General features: G+C 29.9%; 3 protein-coding genes and 1 long non-coding RNA gene across 8 annotated transcripts; 2 read left to right on the forward strand and 2 right to left on the reverse strand.

The window, feature by feature from the left end:
- Nucleotides 1-3,275: 3,275 nt before the first annotated feature.
- On the reverse strand, nt 3,276-4,676 carry LOC103499081 (uncharacterized). Its single transcript, XM_008461974.1, has one exon. It carries the CDS (start codon nt 4,674-4,676, stop codon nt 3,276-3,278), a length of 1,401 nt encoding a protein of 466 aa, XP_008460196.1.
- A 4,467-nt stretch (nt 4,677-9,143) lies between these two features.
- On the forward strand, nt 9,144-10,535 carry LOC103498965 (uncharacterized). Its single transcript, XM_017046991.1, has one exon. It carries the CDS (start codon nt 9,144-9,146, stop codon nt 10,533-10,535), a length of 1,392 nt encoding a protein of 463 aa, XP_016902480.1.
- A 2,949-nt stretch (nt 10,536-13,484) lies between these two features.
- Nucleotides 13,485-24,998, forward strand: LOC103498964 (uncharacterized). 5 transcript variants are annotated; one of them, XM_008461804.3, is made up of 12 exons: nt 19,485-19,764; nt 20,072-20,250; nt 20,334-20,394; nt 20,505-20,553; nt 20,815-20,869; nt 20,953-21,040; nt 21,748-21,866; nt 22,564-22,689; nt 23,307-23,400; nt 24,252-24,406; nt 24,628-24,714; nt 24,805-24,998. In XM_008461804.3, the coding sequence occupies exons 1-11, from the start codon at nt 19,530-19,532 to the stop codon at nt 24,685-24,687; spliced, it is 1,221 nt and encodes a 406-aa protein (XP_008460026.1). In that variant the 5' UTR covers nt 19,485-19,529; the 3' UTR covers nt 24,688-24,714; nt 24,805-24,998. The 5 variants fall into 5 exon arrangements, 3 of the variants coding, with proteins under 3 accessions (XP_050948058.1, XP_008460026.1, XP_008460027.1); XM_051092101.1 differs by lacking the exons at nt 19,485-19,764; nt 20,072-20,250 and adding an exon at nt 13,485-13,676; XR_007824957.1 differs by lacking the exons at nt 24,628-24,714; nt 24,805-24,998 and having other exon boundaries at nt 23,314-23,400; nt 24,252-24,313.
- On the reverse strand, nt 13,982-14,956 carry LOC127151765 (uncharacterized). The gene is made up of 2 exons (XR_007824958.1): nt 14,847-14,956; nt 13,982-14,724 (listed from the first exon to the last, which is right to left on the reverse strand). It is a non-coding gene; the product is annotated as an uncharacterized LOC127151765 (long non-coding RNA).
- Nucleotides 24,999-25,752: the final 754 nt, after the last annotated feature.

Raw genomic sequence — 25,752 nt, forward strand, 5'->3', positions numbered from 1 at the left:
TAATTCCTTCTTAATTAGTTGGAATTCTACATTATAAATTTTTTTACTAAAATATTGATTTTGGTAATCTTTAATATTTTACAACCATGACATTTACATAATAATATAATTGAGTTGAATTCAAACCAATGACATTTAAGACAATTGAATTGAATGAGAAATAATATTTCAAAACCAAATTTTAACAACATATGTTTAATAAAATCTATTGTATTATAGTTATCAATTTTGTAACGCGATTTATGTATTTGATAATGTTAATATTTGATAATTATTTTTTTTTATATTTCAATGAACTCTTATATTTTTTCATTTTTTACCTGGTTAACTTATATATTTAAACTAAAAAAAATAAGTGAAATTGTTATGAGAAATAAAACGAAAAACAATAAATGATTATCAAACAAATTTTTGTTTCATTTTTTTTTTCAAAAAACAGAAAACGAAAATAGTTATTAAACATAGTCTCATTTCTTGTTATGAAAAAGAAAATGAAAAACGTCGAAAAATAAACAAAAACCAAATCGTATCAAAAGGGCTCTAAAGCGTCGAGAAATAGGATATGAGTAACTTCTAATATATTTTAGTGACACTAAAAAAAATAAAGGTTTAGGATCAGGACCTTAAATAATATTAATTTAAGAAAAAACATAAATAACATTTTTGAATTCTTGATTAATATGTGGCAATACACGAAACAACAAGATGTTGGTTTTCAAGCCAAGTTGTGAGAAAAAGTATAACCTAATTGGTCAAGTATAACATACGTACGTATGAAATAAGTCACATCCAAAAGCATATTGAGGATCAATTTAAACAACTTTTTTTAGAGTGATTTAACATAGAGATAAAAACATTCTAAATAAAGAGAGAAAAAAACAGCCACGTTTTTTGTAAATGGGAAAGTTGAATGTCAATGATTAGAAAAAAAAAAATGCTTATACAAAAATTGTCTAAAGGTAAAAGTTAAAGTCATTAAATAGTGTGGAGCACCATTTTTTCGTACAGAGTCGATTATATAAGATATAGATCAGAACCAATCACATTATCTATAGGTTTTGATGGTTACACAGCTGCAAAATTAATTTTGACAAACCCCCAAAATGTTGCAAAGTTTAAAGTATAGGAATATATTATTATATACTTTAAGTTTATTCCTTTTGTATTCTCTAGTTAAAGAGTAAAAAAAATGTGTGAGTAGTCATAAGCTTTGGGAGAGTCGAGGGAGAGAAAATTATTTGCTCCTAGCGGAGGGCTCGACTGAAAGGAGAGGAGCAAAGAATTTGCGAACCGAAGGAGTAGTCTTTTTCTTTCCATTGAAGTGGTTCATGGAGTTTTAGTCTTTTGCTCTATAGCCACTACGCTCTCGAATCTTTAAGAAATAAAAACTAGAAACACAAGAATTTAGGTGGAAAACTCCTAACTTCAATTTAATTTAAAACTTAATAAACTTTTTACTCTTTTTTTCATAAGCTTTTTATTATTATTAGGTGTATTTCATAACCTTTAAAATAAAATATATGTTATAAGTTGAAATAAAAGTATTATTTTCTTTACATATTTAAAATGAAATTTAGGATGTTAAATAATAAGAAAAAAAATAATATGTCAATAATTCTTAAAGAAATTTAAATATATAGATACGCAACCAAATAAATGTTAAAAAAAATTAAACAAAAAAAAATGGAAAAAGAAAGAGAGGATAAAAATTATTTGTCTGTTATGCTTAATTCTAAAAAGTAATATAATGTGATTTTTTATTTTAAGTATATTTATTTTTTCGACGTGAATTTAGATAGATTTCTTTTTTTTTTTTAAATCGTAAAACACATAACATTTGACAAAATATTTACATCTTGCAGAAGAATCAAGTATAATAAATTTTATTTTTTAGTAGTTTTGTTTTATGAATCGTAAATAATTTGTCAACTTTTTTCTATTTTTGAAAAAAAAAAACAGTATTTTTCAATATATTATTCTTTTTTGTGTATCGAGGAAGAAAAAATTAGATAAAATTATTTTTCTTTTTTGAAAAATTGTCATAAATAATATAAAATATGAAACTATTTATAAATTATAACAAAATTTACAAATGCATTATATAGAATTTGATGAATTTTGTTATGTTTTGTAAATAGTTTTAATATTTTGTTATTTTGAAAATGGTCTGTTAGTTTTTTTTTTTATTTTGTCAAAAAATATATATAAGAGATAACATGAAATTGTTTTAAATTTTTTATGTGTTTAATATAAAAAAATATAGTCTTTTAACATGATTCCGAGATAATTAAAATGGTTTTTTTTTTCTTGAAAATCTACTTTTTTAGATAGGATGATTTTTTTTTTTTACAAAAAAAATGCTTTAATTTTGGTTTCAAAAATTTTATCCTTTTATTTAACATGATTAGAGATTGGGAAATGTGATTTTTGTTAAGGTCAAAAGCAACAGATGAACTACTCCTTTCATTAATTTTGAAGATATATAGTAACATGTACGTCAATATTAAAATAGAAAAAACTATTAATTGATAATATGTATCTTCACACATAACAGAAAAAAAAATGTATTGTATTTGATCAATAGTATATATTAAAAAATTAACATAACACTTTCCATGTAATGAAAGATTCACTCAACAAAATGTCAAAAACAAATGTGATTATTACAAATTTTGTATGTCATGAAATTATATATTTTTTCTCGTCGATAATATATAGAAAATAATATAATATTGTAATCGTTTTTAGCAGAACAATTGAGTGTTGAAAATTTACATGTCGACATCATCATAAGCTGCAAAACATAAGATAACTTGAAGAATACAACATTTTGATTGAAAAGACATCAGAATGATTTAAATTATATACAAAACGACCCACTTGGAGCTTATTTGTGGGCATGGAAAATTGATTGCAAGTTGATCACCATTACGTATACCTAATTCCCATTGTTTCAAACTATTATATATTAAACATTGTTTCATCTTTGTTTTCAAAGGCACCAAAGCTAATGGACTTCTTAAGGTTCAAACCAAATATATATGTATGTATGTATGTATGTATACGTATATATATGTGTATAGGTATGTATTAACATAGTAATAAGATAGACATTTTTATTTATTTAAAGCTGTATCCAAGACGAGAGATAAAGCTACAAACACTGAAAAGTAAAAGAAAAATTAAGAAGCACACACAAGATGACATAGTAGATGATGGCTATAGTTGGTATAGTGGTAGCAACCACGAGATGACATAGGTATAGTGATGACGAACTATTTAGAATGGAGTGGGTAAGGCTTGTTTTGATAATCAAACTTAAGGGTATAGACTCCCTTAAAAATACCATCATCATACTTTGTCTCAACTCTTCTTCCGTTTCGGAGAAGATCTCGTTGCGTATATGAAAACGGAATATCACATTTGGCCTTAGTTGCAAGAAGAGTAACTTTCATCCTTGTGTTTGGTGGTACAGGAACAGAATATGTTGCCGTTACTTCTCTAGTTTCTTGAATAGTTTCTCCCCATGTGTAATTCCCTTCAAAACTATAAGTGGTTTTAATCTCACCTTCTAAAATTTCAGGAATCCCGGCTTTGATGGAAGCCTCTATACCCACACCTATGGTCAACGAAGATTCCCAAGCTCTAGTTTTTTCTTCCATGTACTTTAAACTTACAGTCATAACCGTCTCTTTCGAGCTTGTGTTGACAGCCTCCTCTGTTGCCATTGTTAGTACTTGTTCGTCGTATATCTTTGCATCCATAGTCCGGTACTTAAAGTCGCAGAGTTCCCTTGAAACAATTGGCTCACAGATCTCCAATTCTGCCTGCTTAGTGATAGTTTCACTACTAGCGTTCAGAAAATCCACCTTACCATCACCAGTGTATCTTGTAACGAACCTGCCATTAGCAACGTTTCGAAGCGCGACTTTATCTTTAGCAATCTTGACCGGCCAGAACAAGGTGTTCTTGTCGTGCGCTGTCTGGTCGTTTGAGTCAGCCAGGATCCAGTTTGGGTCACGTCTCCAAAACTTCTTGGTAGATTCATTCTTGATTCTAACAGTTCCATCGCCGACGTTAAAAATTTCGTGACTCACCAGAGGGTTTCCAATGTCGGTTGCATTGAACTGCAAATATGGGGAATTATAATACGTATGGGCAGCGAGAAACTTGTCATTGTTCTTAAAGGAGAGGTATTTGGGGAGTCGGATGATGTTTTCAAAGTCGACTAACAAAACTAATTTGTCGTCGTGTCGGTTTTCATCACGTCTATATCTAGTTGTGAGAACATTGGGATGAATTCTGCTACTGGTACATCGACGTGCATAGGTTTGTAGCGAGACATCGAACAAATAGTAAGTCCCTGTAGTAGGACCAGACATTATATTAAACATTGTGCATGGCCTTGAGGATTCGTTTTCACTCGGCTTGCTAACGAAGGGAGTAACAAAGCGATTGTGGTCGTCGGAAGAGGCCAAGTACTTGTCATTGTAGCAACATTTTATGTGCCAATATTTACCATCCTTGTCGGGCACAATCTCGAACTTTGTAAACGGTGTCAAAGCTTGATCAGAAGAGTATTGTAGTACGCCCCTAAGAAAACCATCAGGAAGGAATTGAAGGTACTTTCCTTCTGCGTGGTTCTGGAATCCTGCAAACTTAGGGAGGAACGACATTGTTATAGATGAAGAGAGAGAGAGAGATGAGTTTATGTGTATGTATTGTATGAGTTTTCTTCTTCTTAATCACACACTTCTCAAGGTATGCGAGTACTGATGCCGAATACCCCAACCTCTTCTTTATATACATATTATGGATAACTGATATTAATTATTATATTTTGCATAATCATGAAACCATACATCACTTATAATGGATTACTCCGAATCCTTAGTCACTTTACTTTTTTTCGTTGACTAAATAATTTAAACTTTTTACTGTGTCAATAAAAATTATCCTAAAGTATAAAGGTTAAAATTTTCCTTTTTTTTTTTTTTTTTTATAAATGGTAACATTACTTCTATCTTGCTTAGCTTGCATGGGTTTTTGTAGTCTATGCACAACTTTTCGACTTTTTTTAGTTCGTTTTGTATTTTTTCGTTGGTTAATGACATCTCTTTTGATCTTAGGATGATATGAAGACGCTATAGAAATGTCAATCCATATGTTTTGGTGCACTCATGATCCTTCTTGTCTGAATTTTTAAAAAAAGTAACGTACAAGTTAAAAAGATAACTTAAATATAAATTAATGTTTAATAATATAGCTAGTGAAATTAAAAAATAATCATAAAAAATCATAAAAGTAAGATTTTTTGTAAAGAAAATTAAAGAGAATTTTTTTAATACAATAATAATCAAGATAAAGTTATTTTAATGAAAATAAAATTATCATTTACAACCCGATATCCATTAAGTCAAAATAATTTGAAAAAAGATATTTGTATACTGTTATATGTTAAATGAAATAAATATTTAAATAAAAAATAAATTTTTATATGATTCATTTTAATATTTAAATCAATCGATATAACTAATTAACCTATTTTGGAACTATTTGCATCTAATTCAAATATTTGTCTTTTAAGTTAAAAATAAATAATTTTATAAATATTAGTTTCAAATTTTTATCTAAATAAAAAAACGTTAATTTCTTTTATCTTTTGTACACAAGAAAACGATATCTTTTTTTTAGTTATTTTTATTTATTAATATTTTTTATGTTTGTGAAAAAAAAATATCAGCATGCTACACTCTCCTAAAAAAAATCATAATGCTACACACTTCTCTCAATAAAAAAACATTAAAAAAAATTAGAGAACATAACAAATAAAAAGAAAAAAGAAAGAAAAAAAAGAAAAGGGAGAAGAGTTTCCTAATTATAAAATGATGTTCAATTTAGTTATTTATATATTTTTTATCTATATATTATAAACTATTTATTATTATTATATTGTTTTTGTTATCAAACTATTTATTATTGTTATTAAATTGTTATTATTATTATTATTGTTGTTGTTATTATTATTATTATTAATAAAATTAAACTATATATTTATTAAATAAGTTGAAAATGAAATGAAGTAAGTTGAAAAGGGAGTAAAATCTAGTAATGGAATAATCAAGATCAAAATGAAATGATGTAAGAAAGATAAAAGGCATCTAACATCTCAATAAAATCAATTTTTTTTCTTTCTCTATTTAGAAGTAGACTTGTGCAAGGGGAAGTACAAGTGGTTTGGAATGAGCCAAATGTGGAACAAAAATCAAATAATTTATCCACCACTTACACATAAAAACAACCTAAATAAAGAGAAAAAAAATAGTCCCATTTTCTAGAAATTGGGAAGTTGAATGTCAACCATTCCAAAAAAAGAAAAAAAAAAGTTATGATGCTCGTACAAAAGTTGTATGAATGTAAAAGTTAAAAGTGAGTGAATAGTGTAAAACACCATTTATTCGTACAGAGTCAATGGATATAAGATATAGATCAGAACAATTGCCTTATCTATAGGTTTTAATGGTTACACAACTCTAAATTAATTTTTATGGACCAAAATATTGCAAATTTTAAAGTATAGGAATATATTATTATATACTTTAAGTTTATTCCTTTCATATTCCCTAGTTGGAGAGTGAAAAAAAAAATGTGAGTAGCCAAAAGCTTTGGATAATTTCTTTTAATTGGGATTAGGAGAGAGAAAATTATTAAATGTGATTGTAACAATTTTTCTTTATAAATAAAGGAGATTGAAATCTTTACAATCACACAGAATAATTTTTTTATATGTAACAATTTATCGAGTTGTGAATTTAGAAATGCAAATAGTAAGTTTTTAAAACAAAATTTAAAAACAAATTATAAAACAACAATTTATTGTTTCGTTTTTGTTTTTGAAACGTAGAAACGAATGGTGGATAATTGTTTGGATTTTTTGTTTGCCTTCCAACCACTTGTACTTCCCCTTTCACGTCTACTTGTAAGAAAAAGAAAGAAATAAAGTTGATGCTATTGAGTTGGATAGGTGTCTTTATCTTTCTTTCATCATTTCATTTTGATCTTAAATATTCCATTTTGATCTTAAATATTCCATTTTCGATTTATTTGAATGGTAGCTTTCCTAAATGTAATAAAGTATTGAAATATTTACGACACATGTAATAAAGTTCATAAATTTAGTCCGTTTTTAAATATTTCAGATTTGTCTTTCCATCTTTTTCTTCCTGCTATTTTTTATCGTCTTCCTCTATGTACTCTTCATGATATTTCTTCCATATTTTTTTTTTAGATTTGGATAGCCAAATCTATTTTTTTATCATTTTTTTCTCTCTTTTTATAAGCATGTCTTTCTTCATGTTTCTTCTTTTTCTTTTTTTTTTTCATTCACTGTGAATGCATTGTATCGGTCTTTCTTCTTTTCTTTTTTAGATGATACATAAAGAATCTTGAAAAAAATCGTCTTTCTTCCTTTCTTTTTTACGTAGATGGTGTATAAAAATCTTGAAAAAATTGGTTCGACATTTAAATTAGAGTAACTAAAACTAAAAGATCGTGTATAAAGAATATTGAAAAAAATATGTTTATACCAAATTTTGAAAAAAAATCGTTTAGATTTGGCTCCAAATCTAAACGATCGTGTAGTCAAATTTTGAAAAAAAAAATTTAGATTTGTAACCCCAAATCTAAACAATCGTCTAGACAAATCTAAACGATCGTGTAACCAAATTTAAACCATCATATACCAAATTTTGAAAGAAAAATGGTTTAAATTTGGGGTAGTCAAATCTAAACGATCATGTACACAATTGTAAACGATCGTGTACCAAATCAGTTACCAAATATATTACGTGCATTGTTAACGGGACATTTTTTATATTTTACACGGTGGGCCTCTGAACTTTTTCCATTTTTGGAATTGCTATAGAGTGTAAATACTTTGTCGCTTTTTTATATTTTTGAAAAAACTTCTTTATTTAAATTAATAACAATAATATACTAAATAATAATAATAATAATAATAATTTGTCAGCTTGAGCTTAGTTAAACTAACATCTATATATATCCGACGAAAATAAGTCTCTGGTTTAAATCCCTCCATCCTCGTTGTATTATAGTATCTTTTAAAAAAATTATTATTAATTATATTGATAGATGTAAATACTAAAATTGAATAATACTTAATTTGTTACTGTAAAAAATTATACGTTATTTAAATATTTATTTTATTTAACATGTAATAATGTATTTAACCTATAATAGTATACAAATATTTTTTTAAAAAAATTAGTATGGTCTTATGGATATCTGGTTCTACACAATAATTTTATTTTCTCATTATAAAGATAGAATTTACCTTTGATTTAAAACCTTGATTATTACTTTATTCAAAAGATTTTAATTTCTATTTAAAAAAATCTTATTTCTATGATTTTTTTATACTTATTATTTTAATTTCATGAGTTATGTTATTAAACATTTATATTTAAGTTCCCTTTTTAAATTTTACATAACATGTGCAATGCATTTAGTATCAAACTAGTCATACATTTTAAAAAAGATCAAGTAAGAGGGATTGATAGGATGCACTGGGACATTTCAACTGCGTTGACACCTCTATAGCACCCTTCATTCCGTCCTTAGACCAAAAGCGATGTCTTTAATCAATGAAAAAGGACAAAACAAGCTAGAAAGAAATAAAAAAAGTCGTGCATAGATTACAAAAACGAATGTAAGATCTAATGTTACAATTACAAACAAGCAAAGATTTTGACATAACAACAAGCAGCAAGATTATTATTATTACTATTATTTTTATTTATTTATTTATTATTTTTTTTGGAACTTTTTTAGAATATTTTAGAGATATTTTTTTATTGACACAAAGTATAAAGTTTAAATTATTTAGGTAACAAAGGATTCGGAGTTACCCATTATAGGTGATGTATTGTCTCTAATGACCATGCAAAATATAATAATTAATATTAGTTATCCATACATGTATATAAAGAAGAGGTTGGGGGTATTGGGCATTAGTACTCACACACCTTGAGAATTAAGTGTGTAATTAAGAAGAAGAAAACTCATACATACATACACACAAACTCATCTCTCTCTCCCTTCATCTGTTGATCATATTTATAATAATGTCGTTTCTTCCTAAGTATGCAGGATTTCAGAACCACGCAGAAGGGAAGTACCTTCAATACATTCCTGATGGTCATCTCAGGGGTAACCTACAATACTCTTCTGATCAAGCTTTGACCCCGTTTACAAAGTTTGAGATTGTGCCCGACAAGGATGGTAAATATTGGCACATAAAATGTTGCTACAATGACAAGTATTTGGCCTCTTCCGACGACCACAATCGCTTTGTTACTCCCTTCGTTAGCAAGCCGAGTGAAAACGAATCCTCAAGGCCATGCACAATGTTTAATATCATCTCTGGTCCTACTACAGGGACTTACTATTTATTCGATGTCTCGCTACAAACCTATGCACGTCGATGTACCAGTAGCAGAATTCATCCCAATGTTCTCACAACTAGATATAGACGCGATGAAAACCGACATGACGACAAATTAGTTCTGTTAGTCGACTTTGAAAACATCATCCGACTCCCCAAATACCTCTCCTTTAAGAACAATGACAAGTTTCTCGCTGCCCATACGTATTATGATTCCCCATATTTGAAGTTCAAAGCCGACGACATTGGAAACCCTCTGGTGAGCCACGAAATTTTCAACGTCGGCGATGGAACTGTTAGAATCAAGAATGAATCTACCAATAAGTTTTGGAGACGTGATCCAAACTGGATTCTGGCTGACTCAAACGACCAGACAGCGCACGACAAGAACACCTTGTTCTGGCCGGTCAAGATCGCTAAAGATAAAGTCGCGCTTCGAAATGTTGCCAATGGTAGGTTCGTTACGAGATACACTGGTGATGGTAAGGTAGATTTTCTGAACGCTAGTAGTGAAACTATCACTAAGCAGGCAGAATTGGAGATCTATGAGCCAGTTATTTCAAGGGAACTCTGCAACTTTAAGTACCGGACTATGGATGCGAAGATATACGACGAGCAAGTACTAACAATGGCAACAGAGGAGGCTGTCAACACGAGCTCAAAAGAGACGACTATGGCTATAAGTTTGAGGTACTTAGAAGAAAGTTCTAAAACTTGGGAATCTTCACTGACCGTAGGTGTGGGTATAGAGGCTTCCATTAAAGCCGGAATTCCTTTACTTTTAGAAAGTGAGATTAAAGTCAGTTACAATTTTGAAGGGAGTTACAAATGGGGAGAAACTATTTCAGAAACTAAAGAAGTAACGTCAACCTATACTGTTATTGTACCACCAAAGACAAGGATGAAAGTTACTCTTCTTGCAACTAAGGCCAAATGTGATATTCCGTTTTCGTACACGCAACGAGATCTTCTCCGGAACGGAAGAAGAGTTGAGATAGAGTGTGATGATGGTCTTTACACCGGAGTCTACACCTTTAAGTTTGATTATCAAAACAAGTCACTCCCTCTCTGATCTAAATAATTCATCAACACTATACGCACTATATCCATCATCCATTATGTCATCTTATGTGTTTCTTAATCTTTTCTCTTACTTACTTTTCAGTGTGTAGCTTTATCATCTCTTGTCTCTGATAATGCTTGAAATAAACAAAAATGTCTATCTTATTACTATGGTACTGTGTAAGACTTAAAGAAGTATTACCTAACAAATCGTGGTACGTACATTGTACTTCTTACTAAATTTATCGATAATTAATTATGTTTATTGACAACCGGGTGACAGTCCCATATAAATTTTGTTATATTTCCAATGCTTTCAAATGTTTGTATTATTATTCATTTTGTTTTTGGTTTTTCAAAATTAAACCTACTTAGTACTTATCCTTCACATTTCTAACGATGACTGATTTCAGTCTAAGCCAAATTTCAAGAACAATTCACATAATAGATTTTCAAATTTTTCAGTAATTACACTCCCACTCGTATTAAATGATTGTATTATTTTATAATTAAAACATTTTTAAAATGCAAATTGAAGTTAGTATTTATTAAATTCCACTTATATTTTACATTAATGTAAGATTTATCATAATTAACATCATTTTCTTAATTCGATGAGTTTTTGCTTTTGAATTATATTTTTTCCGTTAGTTACACATTTTTCACAAATTTACTTTTATTAATTAATCTCGAATTTCGACCTAAAATTTATAATTCATAATTTTGATTGTTGTATTTAATGCATAATTATTAATTGTACTTAATTAAAACTATTACAAATATATTTAAAGTTGTTATAAACTATATAGATTGTATATGTATTTTACTTCAAATCTTTTTTCTATTAAGATGTATATTTTATTATGTGTCACCTATGTATTTGAAGTTGTGATGCATATTTAGTTATTTTAAAATTTACAAATATATATATTTATAGATTTTGGATTTTGATTCCTAATTTAAAATGGGTTTTTTTAAAAAAAATATTAAAATATTTAAACTATTTATCTAACCTATTTGAATTTTTTGCTATTTTCTTTGTTGATCATAATAATTCTCCTTCAAAAATTTTAATATAGTTTTTATAGACTACATTTAATGCATACTCGTTAAAGGTTATTTAAAATATATTTAAAACGAATACTAATATATATACACTCCATATTTTAATTTTAGTCTATTATCTATTGAGATATATATATATTGAACATAATTTGTCATCTATACATATATATATACATATATATATATATATATAGTTATTTCGCAAATGTACGCTTCATATTTTTATAACCATAATGCTAACATTATATTTATTTTTAAAAAATTGTTATAAATAATAAAACTGTTGAAAATATTTATAATTATAAAAATAGATAATAGACACAAATATATCTTTTAACATTTATAGTGATATTTTGCTATACTTGTAAATATTTTGGTTTGTTTTATCACGTTTAGAAAACAATCCGTTTCTTTTATTTATTTATTTATTTCAATTAAAAATTATTTTCAATTATATATTTTAAATAATCCTAAAACACTAATTAGGTTTCTCTTTTTCCTTCAAAAATTGAATATCCACATAATGTATTATAACTATAATTTTAATTCATACAACAATAATTTTTTTTTAAAAAAAAAAAGGTTATAGATGCATTTCAATGAGAATGAATCATTAATTAAATTAGACACATCAAAAAAACTATTTGAAGTAACTTTACAATCTTAAAATTTTAAGAGTACATATCCCTAAAACATTATCAAACTAAATTAATTCTTTGAGATTTCAATGACATTTATCTTAATTAAGTATGATTGGATCCCTAATGGTCAAGATTATATCATCAATGATCAAACAATATCATTCGTTTTAGTCAAATATTATGAGTAGCCATCATCTTCATCTTGTCCAGAAGGCTCTCCGTCTCCGATTACGATCAAACTCGAGGATTGTCTACAACACATTAGGATGAATTTTTTTATTTTAGCTCAAGGGCATCAATACAAATTTTGTATGGTTCTTTTTTATGAAGGTGTTCCTCCATATCCTTTATACGAACGTTTAACGTTAGCTTTGTTGGGTTCCTCCATATCAATTGGGCAGTGTTAAAAGACATGTGGAATTCTACTACGTACTCTTGACTGGGAACTCCAATCTAGAAGAACTTTGAGAAAAGCTTTGAGATGCAGCAATGGAATGACCTTAAGGCATACCTCACTGTCCCTGATATACCTCTCTGGAGATTGAATTCAGATGGCCTTTTTAGTATTACTTCAGTAAAACAAGCAATCCACACTAGTGAGCAGAGAGATTTATCTAACTTTGAGCCAACTGTCTTCAAAAACCAATGGAAATCAAGCCTCCCAAAAAATGAAAATTCTTTGTCTGGTCCCTTATCCATGAATGCATCAATACAGCTGACAAATTGCAAAGAAGATTACCAAATTGGTGACTCAATCCAAACTGGTGCATTCTGTGTAAAGAAGCTTCAGGAAAACATCAACGCCATCTGTTCATCTCTTGCAAATATGTTCAAAATATATGGGAGAGAAATTGGAAAACTTGATTAATTGGAAGAACAACTCCCAAAATCTGGCTTCTCTTCGTAAGGAGATGCGTCTCTCCAAGCAAACAAACAAAAAGAACAATATTATCTTCAACACCATTGTTGTGGCTCTATCGTCCATTTGAATAGAAAGAAATAGTAAAATTTCAAAAATCAAGAAAAATCCTTTGTAGAAGTCTGGGAGGATATACAAGCTCTCACCGGCCACTGGACTAGCAGGATCTCCTCTATTTGCAAATGATTGTGCTAGCTCTATTGCATTAAACCTTCAAGCTTTTGTATAACTGTTTTTTTTCTTGGACTTATTTCTAGCCTTGCTTTTGTTTTCTTGCTTCATGTACTCCATTTCTTTATCATTAACGAAGCGGGAATGATGAAAGTGCTACGCAAATATCCACATAGAGATGTCGGTGCACCTGCTGACCCAAATTTCGTATCTTTTTCAAGAAAAAGAAACGTTAGCTTTGTTGGAAATTCTCTGTCCTGGCAATTTCTGTCCAATGTATGAGAAAATGTCAATGAAGATTGGAGAGTTCTTGAAAGCAAAAAGGAGGAAATATAGTTGGTCTGAAATGGTACAGGTAAGTAGTAGATGTAGTTTTCTTTTTGCAGTATCTGATAAGATGATCAAACTTTATCCTGCGTTAAAAGATTTTTATTTCAGCAGATGCATAAAACCCTTAACCTTGAACTTTATATCGATGAGCCTAATTTCTTTAGGCAGCTAAAAGGTATTGTGAATTGAAAGTCAATGTTATTACTCTAGATAGCAATAGGTATATCCAAGTTCCTTAGTTGGTTGATTCACCACCTCAATGGATTGCCTTACTTATAAATTTGTTTGTAGACGGCCAAAAAACAATTGAAGGAAAGTATGCTTCTGGGCAAACACGATAGATATTTCTTTTAACACATGTCATCATCGTACAAAATTCATTTCAAGTCTCACCTTAAATATAATTTAGTGTGGTACCTTAACATAATTGTTCATTTGATCTATAATCCCATAGATTCCTTGTCACTGTCATGCATTCTCGTCTCAATTGAAATAGCCCTCCTGGTTTTCTTTATAATGCTATTTTTTTAGAAAAAATAACAATCACAATAATATTGCCAATTCATGGTTTTGATTTCCCCCCTTTTCTTTGTGGCTGCAGACTCACCTGGAATGCTGATTATCTTCAACAAATGTCTGGTATTTGAAATCTTGCTTTCCATTTTATATCCCTTTGGCTTAGTTTATTTTTTGTAACTTGCTAAACGATTGAGTATTGAAGGATATCCACCGGTAATGTGTCTTTTTCTGATATGTTGGAGTCTAAAAATCTTCAAAGCATCCTGCCTGGAGTTGAAAGCGCCATTGATGAAGGTAATCTCCTGTAAAGTATATGGTAAAGTATATGGGTGCCGTTGCTTCTCTAATTTCTGAAATATGTGTAACGTAACTCCCTTCAAAATTGTAGCTGACTTTAATCTCAGTTTCAAAAATGTCTGGAATCCCAGCTTTAATGGAAGTCTCTCCCAGACCTATGGTCAGTGAAGATTAATTCCCAAGTTTTAGATTTTTCTTCTGGTACTTCAAACTTATATTAATGAAGTGGAGATGTCCCTTGCTGACCCAATCCGTTTCTTTTTCAAAAAAAAAGCAAGAATAATCACAAGTTAAACATAAATAAATACATACATATGGTATCTCCTTCTACATCTAAGGCTTCAACTAAAATTTCTCAAAAAAGAAAATTCTACGGTACCTGAGATCACAATGTTTGCTATTGATGGAATTAAAAAAAGAAAGTATCATACTACACACTTCTACCAAATAAAAATTAGAGAGCATAAAAAAAAATAAGAAAAATGAGAGAAGTTAATGGATTGAAAATTCATCGTTCGATTTAGCTATTTGTAGAGATTAAAAAGCATCAACAATAGCAGAAAGTGAGTACATATGTCAAACAAAAATTCTACAAAATAATAATAATAATAAATAGCAAATTCTAAGGTATCTGTAAGCAATATTACATTAACGAAATATAAAAAAAAAAAATAGGGATAGGATGAAAATGTAGCAACTATATTCAAAATAATTGAGTATATAGCAACGTTTTAAAAAAATTGCAAATATAGCAAAATCTATCATTGATAATGCTGATCTATCACCGATAAATCATAAGAGTTTTGCTATATTTGCAATTTGTTTTTTAAAATATTGCTACATACTTAATAATTATTCTAAAAATTGTTACTTATTATAATTATCCAAAAAAATATATCATAATGCTACATAGGTCTATTGGGATATTTTTTCGAAAATAGCAAAATATTTACGATTTTATTTAATAATTTTAAAAACAGAAAAAGATCACGCACCTATAATGAAAAATATAAAAGATAAAAAGTTGTCCGAGTCAACCCACTATTAATTGGTTGTAGGCGTGATATATTTGGTACAAGATTTAGATTTTGTACACTATCCAAATCTAAATTATTGTATAAGTATCTCAACAATTTTTGTTTAAGTTCGAGTAAAGAAATAGAATCTAATAGGATAAAGAAATAGAATATAATTTAATAATTTAAAATAGCATAAGTGAAGAAAGATTTATGGTAGTAGATATTATAAGTAGAACGAAATCAAATCTAGTAATGGAATAAGAACAAAATGAAATGATGAAAGAAAAAAAGATAAAGGCATATTTAGCTATATTCTTCATAGGTTCATTAAGTAAACACTAAAAAATAAAGGGGTTTCGAATCACATTACCTTAAATAATACTGATTTAAGAAAAACATAAATAACATTTTTGAACTCTTGATTAATAATATGTGGTAATACACGAAACAACAAGATGTTGGTTTCCAATACAATTTGTGAAAAAGTCACATTAATTCAAAGCACATTGAGGAATCAATTTAAACAACTTTTTATTTAGAGTGGATTTATTTTTTGTAAATGGGGAGGTTGAATGTCAATGATTCGAAAAAAAAAATAAGATACTTCGTACAGAAGTTGTATGAATGGAACACCATTTTATTCTTAGAGTTGATGGATTATAAAGATGTAGAGAACCAAAAATGTTGCAAAAGTTAAAGTATAGGAATATATTAATGACTATATTAATGTTACCAAATTTAAAGTATAATTTTACTAAATGGTTGCATCCATAAAAATTTAGGGATTAAAAGTGATTTTTAATTTAAAATGAATCATAACAGTATAATTACACACATATAGAGTTAAACTTTTTCTTCTTTTTTTTTTTTAAAGTATAAGACCGAACAAACTGCCACCAATTTATTGATATAAGAACAAGGGCTAGAGTGAAGTCCGAGAGATTAATTACAAAATGACATTTAGATTTAAGGCTATGGTTGGAGCCAAATAGTTTTTGAAGAAAATATCTCTACTGCACCAACAGCCTACGTGAAACTTCTATAATCCTCCCACATATACTTAATTGGGATTTATATTATAATGGAAGCTACCAAAAGTTCTATTATTCCTCTCAATCCAACAAGAGTTAAACTTGTTAAACAATAAATGTATCAACAACATATATCAAGTGTATCAAACCAATGATGTGTATCAAGTATTATTTAATTTATCGAGTGTATCAGGAATGCATAATAAGTGTATCAACAACACATCGAGTGTATCAACCACACATCGAGTGATGCGTGAAAATGTTGATTAGATTTATAATTTTTTATTTTTCAAATGTGGGTTGGGCTTGGATTTTGCCATTTTTACAAATTTAAAAGTGGTTTGCTATGGACCTAATTTATCAAACTAATTTTGCTAAATTTGCAAGAGCTCCTATATTTTTTATGTCAACAAGGTATAAAGTTCAAATTATTTAGTCAACAAAGAAAAAAGTAAAGTAACTTAGGATTCCAAGTTATCCATGTCGTCGCATGATCATGCAAAATACAATAATTAATATTTAGTTATCCATATATGTATTTAAAGTGAAGGAGGTTGGGGTATTGTGCATTAGTACTCACCTTGAGAATTAAGTGTGTGATTAAGAAGAAGAAAACTCATACGTATATACACACACGAGCTATCATCTCTCTCTCTCTCTCTCTGCATCTGTTGATCATATCTATATAATGACGTTTCTTCCTAAGTATGCAGGATTCCAAAACTATGCATAACAGAAATACCTTCAATATCTTTCTAACGGTTTTCTTAAGGGTAACCTACAATTCTCTTCTGATCAAGCTTTGACCCCGTTTACAAAGTTCGAGATTGAGCCCGACAAAGATGGTAAATATTGGCACATAAAATGTTGCTACAATGACAAGTACTTGGCCTCTTCCAACAACCACAATCGCTTTGTTACTCCCTTTGTTAGCAAGCCGAGTGAAAACGAATCCTCATGGCCATGCACATTGTTTAATATCATCCCTGGTCCTACTACAGGGACTTACTATTTATTTGATGTCTTCCTTCAAACCTATGCATGTCGATGTACCACTAGCAAAAATCATCTCGATGTTCTCATAACTAGATATAGACATGATGAAAAACAATATGGCAATAAATTGCTTCTGTTAGTCGACTTTGAAAATATCATTCGACTCCCCAAATACGTCACCTTTAAGAATGGTGACAAGTTTCTCGCTGCCTTTTCGTATGATAATTTCACATATTTGCAATTTAATGCCCATGATGTTGGACACCCTAGGGTGAGTCAAGAAGTTTTCAACGTCGGCGATGGAACTATTAGAATTAAGAATGATTCTACGAAGAAGTTTTGGAGACGTGACCCAAATTGGATCAAGGCTGACTCAAACGACCAGATGGGGAACGACAAGAACACCTTGTTTTGGCCAGTCAAGATTGCTAAAAACAAAGTCGCGCTTCGAAACGTTGCCAATGGCATGTTCTGTAGGAAATACAGTGCTGATGGTAAGTTGAATTTTCTGAATTCTAGTATTGATTCTATCACTGAGGATGCAATATTGGAGATTGTTGAGCCAATTATTTCAAGGAAAATCCACAATATTCGGTATCAAACTATGGATCAGAGGATATATGACGAACAGATAGTAAAAATGGCAATGGAGGAGGCTGTCAACACGAGCTCGAAAGAGACAACTATGACCGTAAGTTTAAGGTACCTAGAAGAAAAATCTAAAACTTGGGAATCTTCACTGACCATAGGTGCGAGTATAGAAACTTCCATCAAAGCCGAAATTCCTGAACTTTTTGAAACTGAAATTAAAGTCAGCTATAGTTTTGAAGGGAGTTACACATGGGGAGAAACTATTACAGATAGATACTAAAGAAGTAACGGCAACATATACTGTTCCTGTACCACCAAACACAAGGATGAAAGTTACTCTTCTTGCAACTAAGGCCAAATGTGATATTCCGTTTTTGTACATGCAACAAGATCTTCACCGAAACGGAAGAAAAGTTGAGATTGAGTGTGATGATGGTCTTTACACTGGAGTCTACACCTTCAAGTTTCATTATAAAAACAAGTCTCTCTCTCTCTGATCTAAATAATTCATCATCACTATACGCACTATATCCATCATCCATTATGTCATCTTGTGTGTGTTTCTTAATCGTTTCTTTTACTTACTTTTCATTGTGTAGCTATATCGTCTCTTGTCTCTGATAAAGCTTGAAATAAATCAAAATGTGATCTATCTTATTACTATGCTACAAAAAGTATTATCTAACAAATTAATGTCAATACAATGCAAAAGATATAATAAAAATTATATATATAGTGTAATTCTAATCTCTCTTTTCTTTTAAGATATATATTTTCATGAGTGTCTGCATGTTTAGTTATTTTAAAACTTACTAACATATATGTTTTTTTCTGATATAGATTTTGGATTTTGACTCAAATTTTAGAATTAGGGCATTTTTACAAATAATAAAATATTAAAACATTTACAAAATACAACAAAATTCATCAAACTATCCTTAATTTATTCGAAAATTTTGCTATTTTGCATGTCATTCATCACAATTCACCTTTAAAATTCTTAATATTGTTTGTATTGGACTACCATTTAATGCGTAATAGTTAAAAGTTATTTAAAATGTATTTAAAACGACTACTTATATATACTTCATATTTTAATTTTAATATTATATATCTATTGAGATAAATATATTCTCATTTTGTACATATATACTTCAAATTTTTATAATCATAATGCTAACATTATATTTGCAATCCCCTCCTAATTTAACTATGTTAGCTTTGATGTGGAATTCACAAATAAATAATATATATTTTTTTAAAAAAAATAATTGGAAATAATAGAATTGTTGAAAATATTTATAATTAAAAAAAAATTCATAGTATTAATATTGATATTTTGCTATGTTCATAAATACTTTGTTTATGATAAACTAAGGATTGTGTGCCATCATCGATCTACAGTGATATTTGTTGTTTGCAAACATGACTAAAACAACAAACTTGAGTACCCATCATCGATCTTCATCTTGTCCAGAAGGCTCTCCGTCTCCGATTATGATCAAACTCGAGGATTGTGTGCAGGAGCTGCTCAAGTTTGTTCTGCAATCATCCACTAATGGAACGCTAGACTTTGATTTGGGTCTCTCCACTGCCTTCTGCTCTGTTCTCCTTAAACATGATCCTTCCACTTCCAATCCATTACCAGACTCCAAAGCAGGTGACAATGGGAAACCCCCTGTTCAATTTTGTGTGTTCTCTGTTTATTTAAATTTTTCCTCCAACTGGTTGTAAGGTTTTTGTAAGAAAGATCGTTGAGAAGCTTTTTGTAACTGAATGTCAAGGGCAGCTCACTCGTTGCATTATATGCTTAGGACCCATCCCACCGAACAGGGTTTTCTTTATTGAAGTAACTGGTCTTTGTTTAGTTCATGTCTAGTTTAAGTTTTGTCTACAATACATTAGGATGACTTTTTGATTTAGCTCAAGGGCATCAATACAAAATTGTATGGTTCTTTTTAATGAAGGTGTTCCTCCATATCCTTTATACGAACGCTTAACGTTAGCTTTGTGGGAATCTCTCTGTTCTGGCACTTTCTGTCCAATGTATGAGAAAATGTCAATGAAGAATGGAGAAAGTTCTTTAAAGCAGAAAGAGGAAATATGGTTGAAGCTGATTATGGATAAGGGATCTGAAATGGTACAGGTAAGTAGTAGATGTAGTTTTCTTTTTTGTAGTATCTGATAAGATCGAATTTCTCCTGCGTTAAAAGACTTTTATTTCAGCAGATGCTTAAAACTATTAACCTTGATCTTTATATCGATGAGCCTTTCTTTACGCAGCTAAAAGGTATTGTGAATTGAAAGTCAATGTTATTAGTCTAAAGCAATAGGTATGTCAAAGTTACCTAGTTTTTTGATTCACCACCTCAATGGATTGCCTTATAAATTTGTTTGTAGATGGCCAAAAAACAATTGAAGGAAAGTATGCTTTGGGCAAATACGATAGGTATTTCTTTTAACACATGTCGTCATCGTACAAAATCATTTCAAGTCTCACTTTAAATATAAGTTAGTGTGGTACCTTAACATAATTGTTTCATTTGATCTATAATCCCATAGATTCCTTGTCAGTGTCATGCACTCTCGTCTCAACTGAACTAGAGCCCTCCTGCTTTTCTTTATAATGCTATTTTTTTTAAAAAAGTAACAATCACAATAATATTGCCAATTTATGGTTTTGATTTCCCCCTTTTCTTTGTGGCTGCAGACTTGAACCAGGAATGCTGATTATCTTCAATAAATGTCTTCTATTTGAAATCTTGGTATATTGTATTCTTGCTTTTCATTTTGTGTCCCTTTGGCTTAATTTATTTTTTGTAACTTGCTAAACGATTGAGTATTGAAGGATATCCGCCGGTATGTGTCTTTTTCTGATATGTTGGAGTCTGAAAATCTTCAAAGCATCCTGCCTGGAATTGAAAGCATTAATGAAGGTAATCTCCTGTAAATCTATACAGTCTTTTCTCAACTGTTTCAACAGTTAGATAAGTTTTTCCATATTGAAAAGTGTACCACTTCATAAACTATAATGCAAACTTTTTGAATTTTGAATCAAATATAAGATCACAATCATAGTTTGAATATGCACTTTATAGCAGAAATTGTGGCAGATCTTTCAATTTAAAAGATGTAGAACTGTATTTGTGATTGAATTTTGAAAAGGTAGAAAATAGAGCATGTGTTTGTTATCATCTTTTTTTTTTTTAATGTAATAAATATATTTTCGAGGGATAGGTGGAGATTTCTTCTAAATAGATTCTATGATTTATGAGATTAACACAAGGTTCCATAATTTAGAAATTTTACTCTGTTTTTCCATTATTGATAAATATAGAATCCAAAAACAAAGAAAATATTATTTAAAAAAAAAGTTTATACCTTTTTGGAATAGTGATAATTGACCAGTCCATTTAATTCAACCATTAAAGCTATGACCAGCAACACTGTCCCTTTTTTTCAACTCTTAACCAGTTTGCAACAATAAACATTAGAGAAGGGAGAAACTGAGCAAATAATATTTGAGAAAGAGAAAAATAAAAATGAAACAAACCTAAAAAGTAGTAAATAGAGGTGGTTGAAGTTGTTGAATTGAGACAGTTAATTTCTTCATAGTGAACAATTATGTTGCACATATTTTCAGGTTTGCAAATATTGAAATCTTTGAACAGAGAAGAGGAAGAAATGGGTGACAGTGTTCTTGCTCTATGCATCTCACGTGTGCCATTTCAGCCATACATTTCTTTAGCTGCAATAATCTCAGTGAGTTTTCTTTGTTGCTAAAATCAATGGTGATAGAATAGCAAAATTTAAAAGAATTTCAGCATGTAGTCAAAGTTTTGAATATTTAGGAGTACATCTTGAATTGAATTAAATTATTTATCATTTCAAAGTTCTAGGTCAATGCTACATGCCAGTCAAAGTTGTAGGACTAATAATATGAAGTTGTTAACAGACTTGTAACCTTAAGGGCACAAGTTCGATCTGCGGTACTGCATCTTCTTGTTTATTCTAATCATGTACTTATGTTTATATATACGCATATGAAGTTATTAGCAATTAGTCCTATGTGCTATTCGTGTATCTTTGACATAAGATCTGTTTAAATGAGGAGAAATATTGAAGTAGTATCAATGTGCGTGATGATAAGGTATGAATTCAATTCAAGAAGTCCTTCAGTTATATGTTGTGAACACTATTAAGTTCAACTGCTGGATGTCTTTACATTTTGGACTCTTGTACGGATTCTCATTTTGCTTCATTCTTTGGCTTTCGGTTTTAATAAGGAAGTATATTTCATCTATTCTCGTTTTTGTGATTTTCTTTTACTTTGCCTGCTGTATTTTCCTCTTCTCAATGGTCCTCAAATGTAGGAAACTTTTGTGTTAACTTGCTGACATTAGTCATATAGAAGTGCATGGTATATAGTTTGCATTGATTATCAAATTCTCTACTCCAGGGCCTGAGTTATGAAGGTCTTCAAGGTCTTCTTGGCTTGGCACATACCGCAGGAACAGTTGCTGATGTTCTTCCCCCACCAAGATCAGCTCTTTTATCTTCATTTGTGCTTCCATATAAACCCAAGGTCAGATTCTATATTCGTGATGAGTTGCTCAGTTTTTATCCCAAGCGAAAAGAGTTTATTATGCTGCATGTGCTGTCAAATTAATTCTATCGGTATTGAATAGTATTTTTGACATCCAAATCAATTACTCCAAATTTTCTGAAGTTTGGATATATTGGTTAAGGGTTACTGTTAATATTCAAATGCATGTCTTGTTTTTCAATAATCCATATTTTGAATTAAAACTGTATTGTGATATCAAAAAAATTGAGTGGTAATCCAGCCTTTCCAGAGGGCACTCTCTCTCTCCCATGTGCCATGATTAATAGACTAAATCCTAAAATTCTGCCTTCAACTTTAATCTCCCTGTTTATAAATTTTACATCAAATGATAATTGCACTCCACCAAAAAAAAGCATTAAATGTCAATCCTGAAAGAGAATAAGTGAAATTTGGAATGCTTGAATTTGGTATGTCTTAACTATTGGACAGTACTTTCAGAAAAAAAAAAAAAAAGTATAACTACTTTTCTAATCAAGCTTTTAAAGATGCACGTTTACAGTTCTGTTTGTTGCATATTTGTTTTTTGTGGTTACTTGTCGCCCAATTATGGAAGTCAGTTTTTTCAATGAATCGAGGGTAAAGGCATAAAGTTAACTCATGGAGCTAAGGCATTGGCAAAGCATCATCATAGATCTAGCAGCAAATATTGGGGTACTTTTGATGGAAATGGTGAGCAGTGTCTTTATTACTATAATTATTAATTATTTATTTTAGTTCAAAATTTGATTTTGTGATCTTCTTGTTATGGATTTAAAGATTTAGCATATGATGACTAGGGTGAAGATTTTCATTCATGTGATTTCACCAATCAACTATATATTCTACTCATATTCGTTAATAGAATTTTCCTGCTATATTTCTAACTATAGACTGAAGTATGTTTTCTATATAATTCAAAGATTTAGCATATGATGTTTCATTCCTGTGGCATTGGACAATTATCGAATTGCTTAATGAAGTTAGCTGCAAAATTAGTTGCACTATATGGACTCCATTATTTTATTTTGTTTACCATCAAAATCAATTCTGCTTTAAGTTGTGAATTCCATTAAATTTTCATGTGTTATCTAAAAGTTCCATTTGATAACTATTTCTTAGTTTTCAAGAGAAAGAGGAGATTCATAGCTTATAAGTGAGGACAATTATCTCCATTGGTATAAGGTCTTTTGGGTGAAACCAAAAGCAAAATCATGAGTTCCTAAAGTGGACAATCACATTAGTTTTATTTTCCTTATTAAATTACAAAAAAGAAAAAAATGTAGGTGGAAGTATGTTTTATAATTTTAACTTCCAAAAACCAAAACAAAAAACCATGTGGTTGTTAAAGCCTAAATAATTATCAAACTTTGAAGCCAAAGTTCTGTTGGATCTAAGTGCACACAAATGCCTCAATTGATTATGACTGGCCGTAGAAGTTTCAAGAATTGCGATCATTTTCTATATAAGAAATGGAAAAGATTTAAGATTATTTGACTGTGTACATGACTGATCTTCCTTCGCACAATAATATCTTTTGTCAGATTCTGAAAAGAATAGGCTTGCTATGAATACGATTGTTCACTTGATAGCTCATTGCTGCTGGATGAATATTCATATTGTTGCACCACATGGGATCGTTTTTGAGATAAGGATAGCGCAAGGGTATGGTGCCAGGTGGTCAAAAGATGGAAACAAGGTATCATTTTCATACAAGACCCTGTTCTTATGTAATAAGTTTTGGAGTTATTGATATATATATATGTATAACAGCTCAGTTTATGTTTGGTAATGCTATAAAAATTACACAAAAATGAAAGTTCTCAGTTCTTTGAGGAAAGTCGATTGAGTTTGTCCATGGAGAAAGTCGACCACTTAGGAGACTAAAGTCTTGCTGTACTTTTTTTTTCAACATTTCAGTTCATTGGATTTCTGGAGCCATACATGGAAGATGGCCATTTAAAAGGATGGAAGCACTAATCTTTTTTTCTTAAGATGATTCTCTAGGTAGATACCAGCTTTCAATTTCTTTTCAGAGCCCATAAATGACATTTTAATATTTTCACACTGTTCTACTGCTGTTTTTGGTCCCTTTAGCTACAGGAAAAGGAGATTCTTGTTAGGAAGCAGATCAACTACTTGGTTAAAGTAGAATCTTTATGTCACATGATGAGATTTGTAAGCACAGTATATATGCAATAATTCATGTCTGGAACTAATTATTGTATCAACTCAACTATATGAACACCATTTACATTCTAATATGCATTACATTCTCATTCTTCATTGCACATATGCATCTTGAGTTTCTGGAAGCTGTTTCAATTTCGTACAATGACTTTTTCATTATGGTAACAATCTGCTGATCTTAACTTCGACTTCATTTAAAGAGTATATATTAGTTTTCTTCCACTTCCACAGTTCTTTTCAATATATCTTTCATTTAGTTGTTTCGAGGTTTTTTCGTAGCTTCAAATAGGGATTTGGCTGTTGACCTGAGAATAATAGACATTTCTTGCCGGTGTGGTTCAATGTAACTTGGATGTTTCTTTTAGTGCACATGCACCTCGACTGACCTCACAGAACAATTCACCTAACCATAAAACATTCGGGTCTCGAAGAAACTATAGAATATTAAATTTTAAGTAGGTGGTCATCATAGATTGAATCCATAACTTGATAATATCAAGGTTATGTATTATGTAACTTTGATCATAAGCCTCGACATGAAACTCAATCTCCCATTCAATTCAAAATTTTAACTTCATCATAGTCTCATGGTTGGAGTTTGTCAATGATACTAACATTTTATTGTAGCTTTTGAAGATTGACTGACATTGACTCCTCGATATCGAAGGCTGGATTGATCACACAATAATTTTAGAAGATAGAATCAAAGCTTTCATCTACACTAGCTCCTAGTAAGTATAGGGTGATGCCTAGAACCATTTTAAAAAAAAAAATTACTTTTAGAGTGTTGTAGTAGTCTAGCTTTTTAAGACAGTTTGAGATCTTTAGGGAAAAGAAAAGAAACAAACTTCAAAT

This window comes from Cucumis melo, chromosome 11 (assembly GCF_025177605.1).
Source record: "Cucumis melo cultivar AY chromosome 11, USDA_Cmelo_AY_1.0, whole genome shotgun sequence".
In the NCBI taxonomy this organism is placed as follows: Eukaryota; Viridiplantae; Streptophyta; class Magnoliopsida; order Cucurbitales; family Cucurbitaceae; genus Cucumis; species Cucumis melo.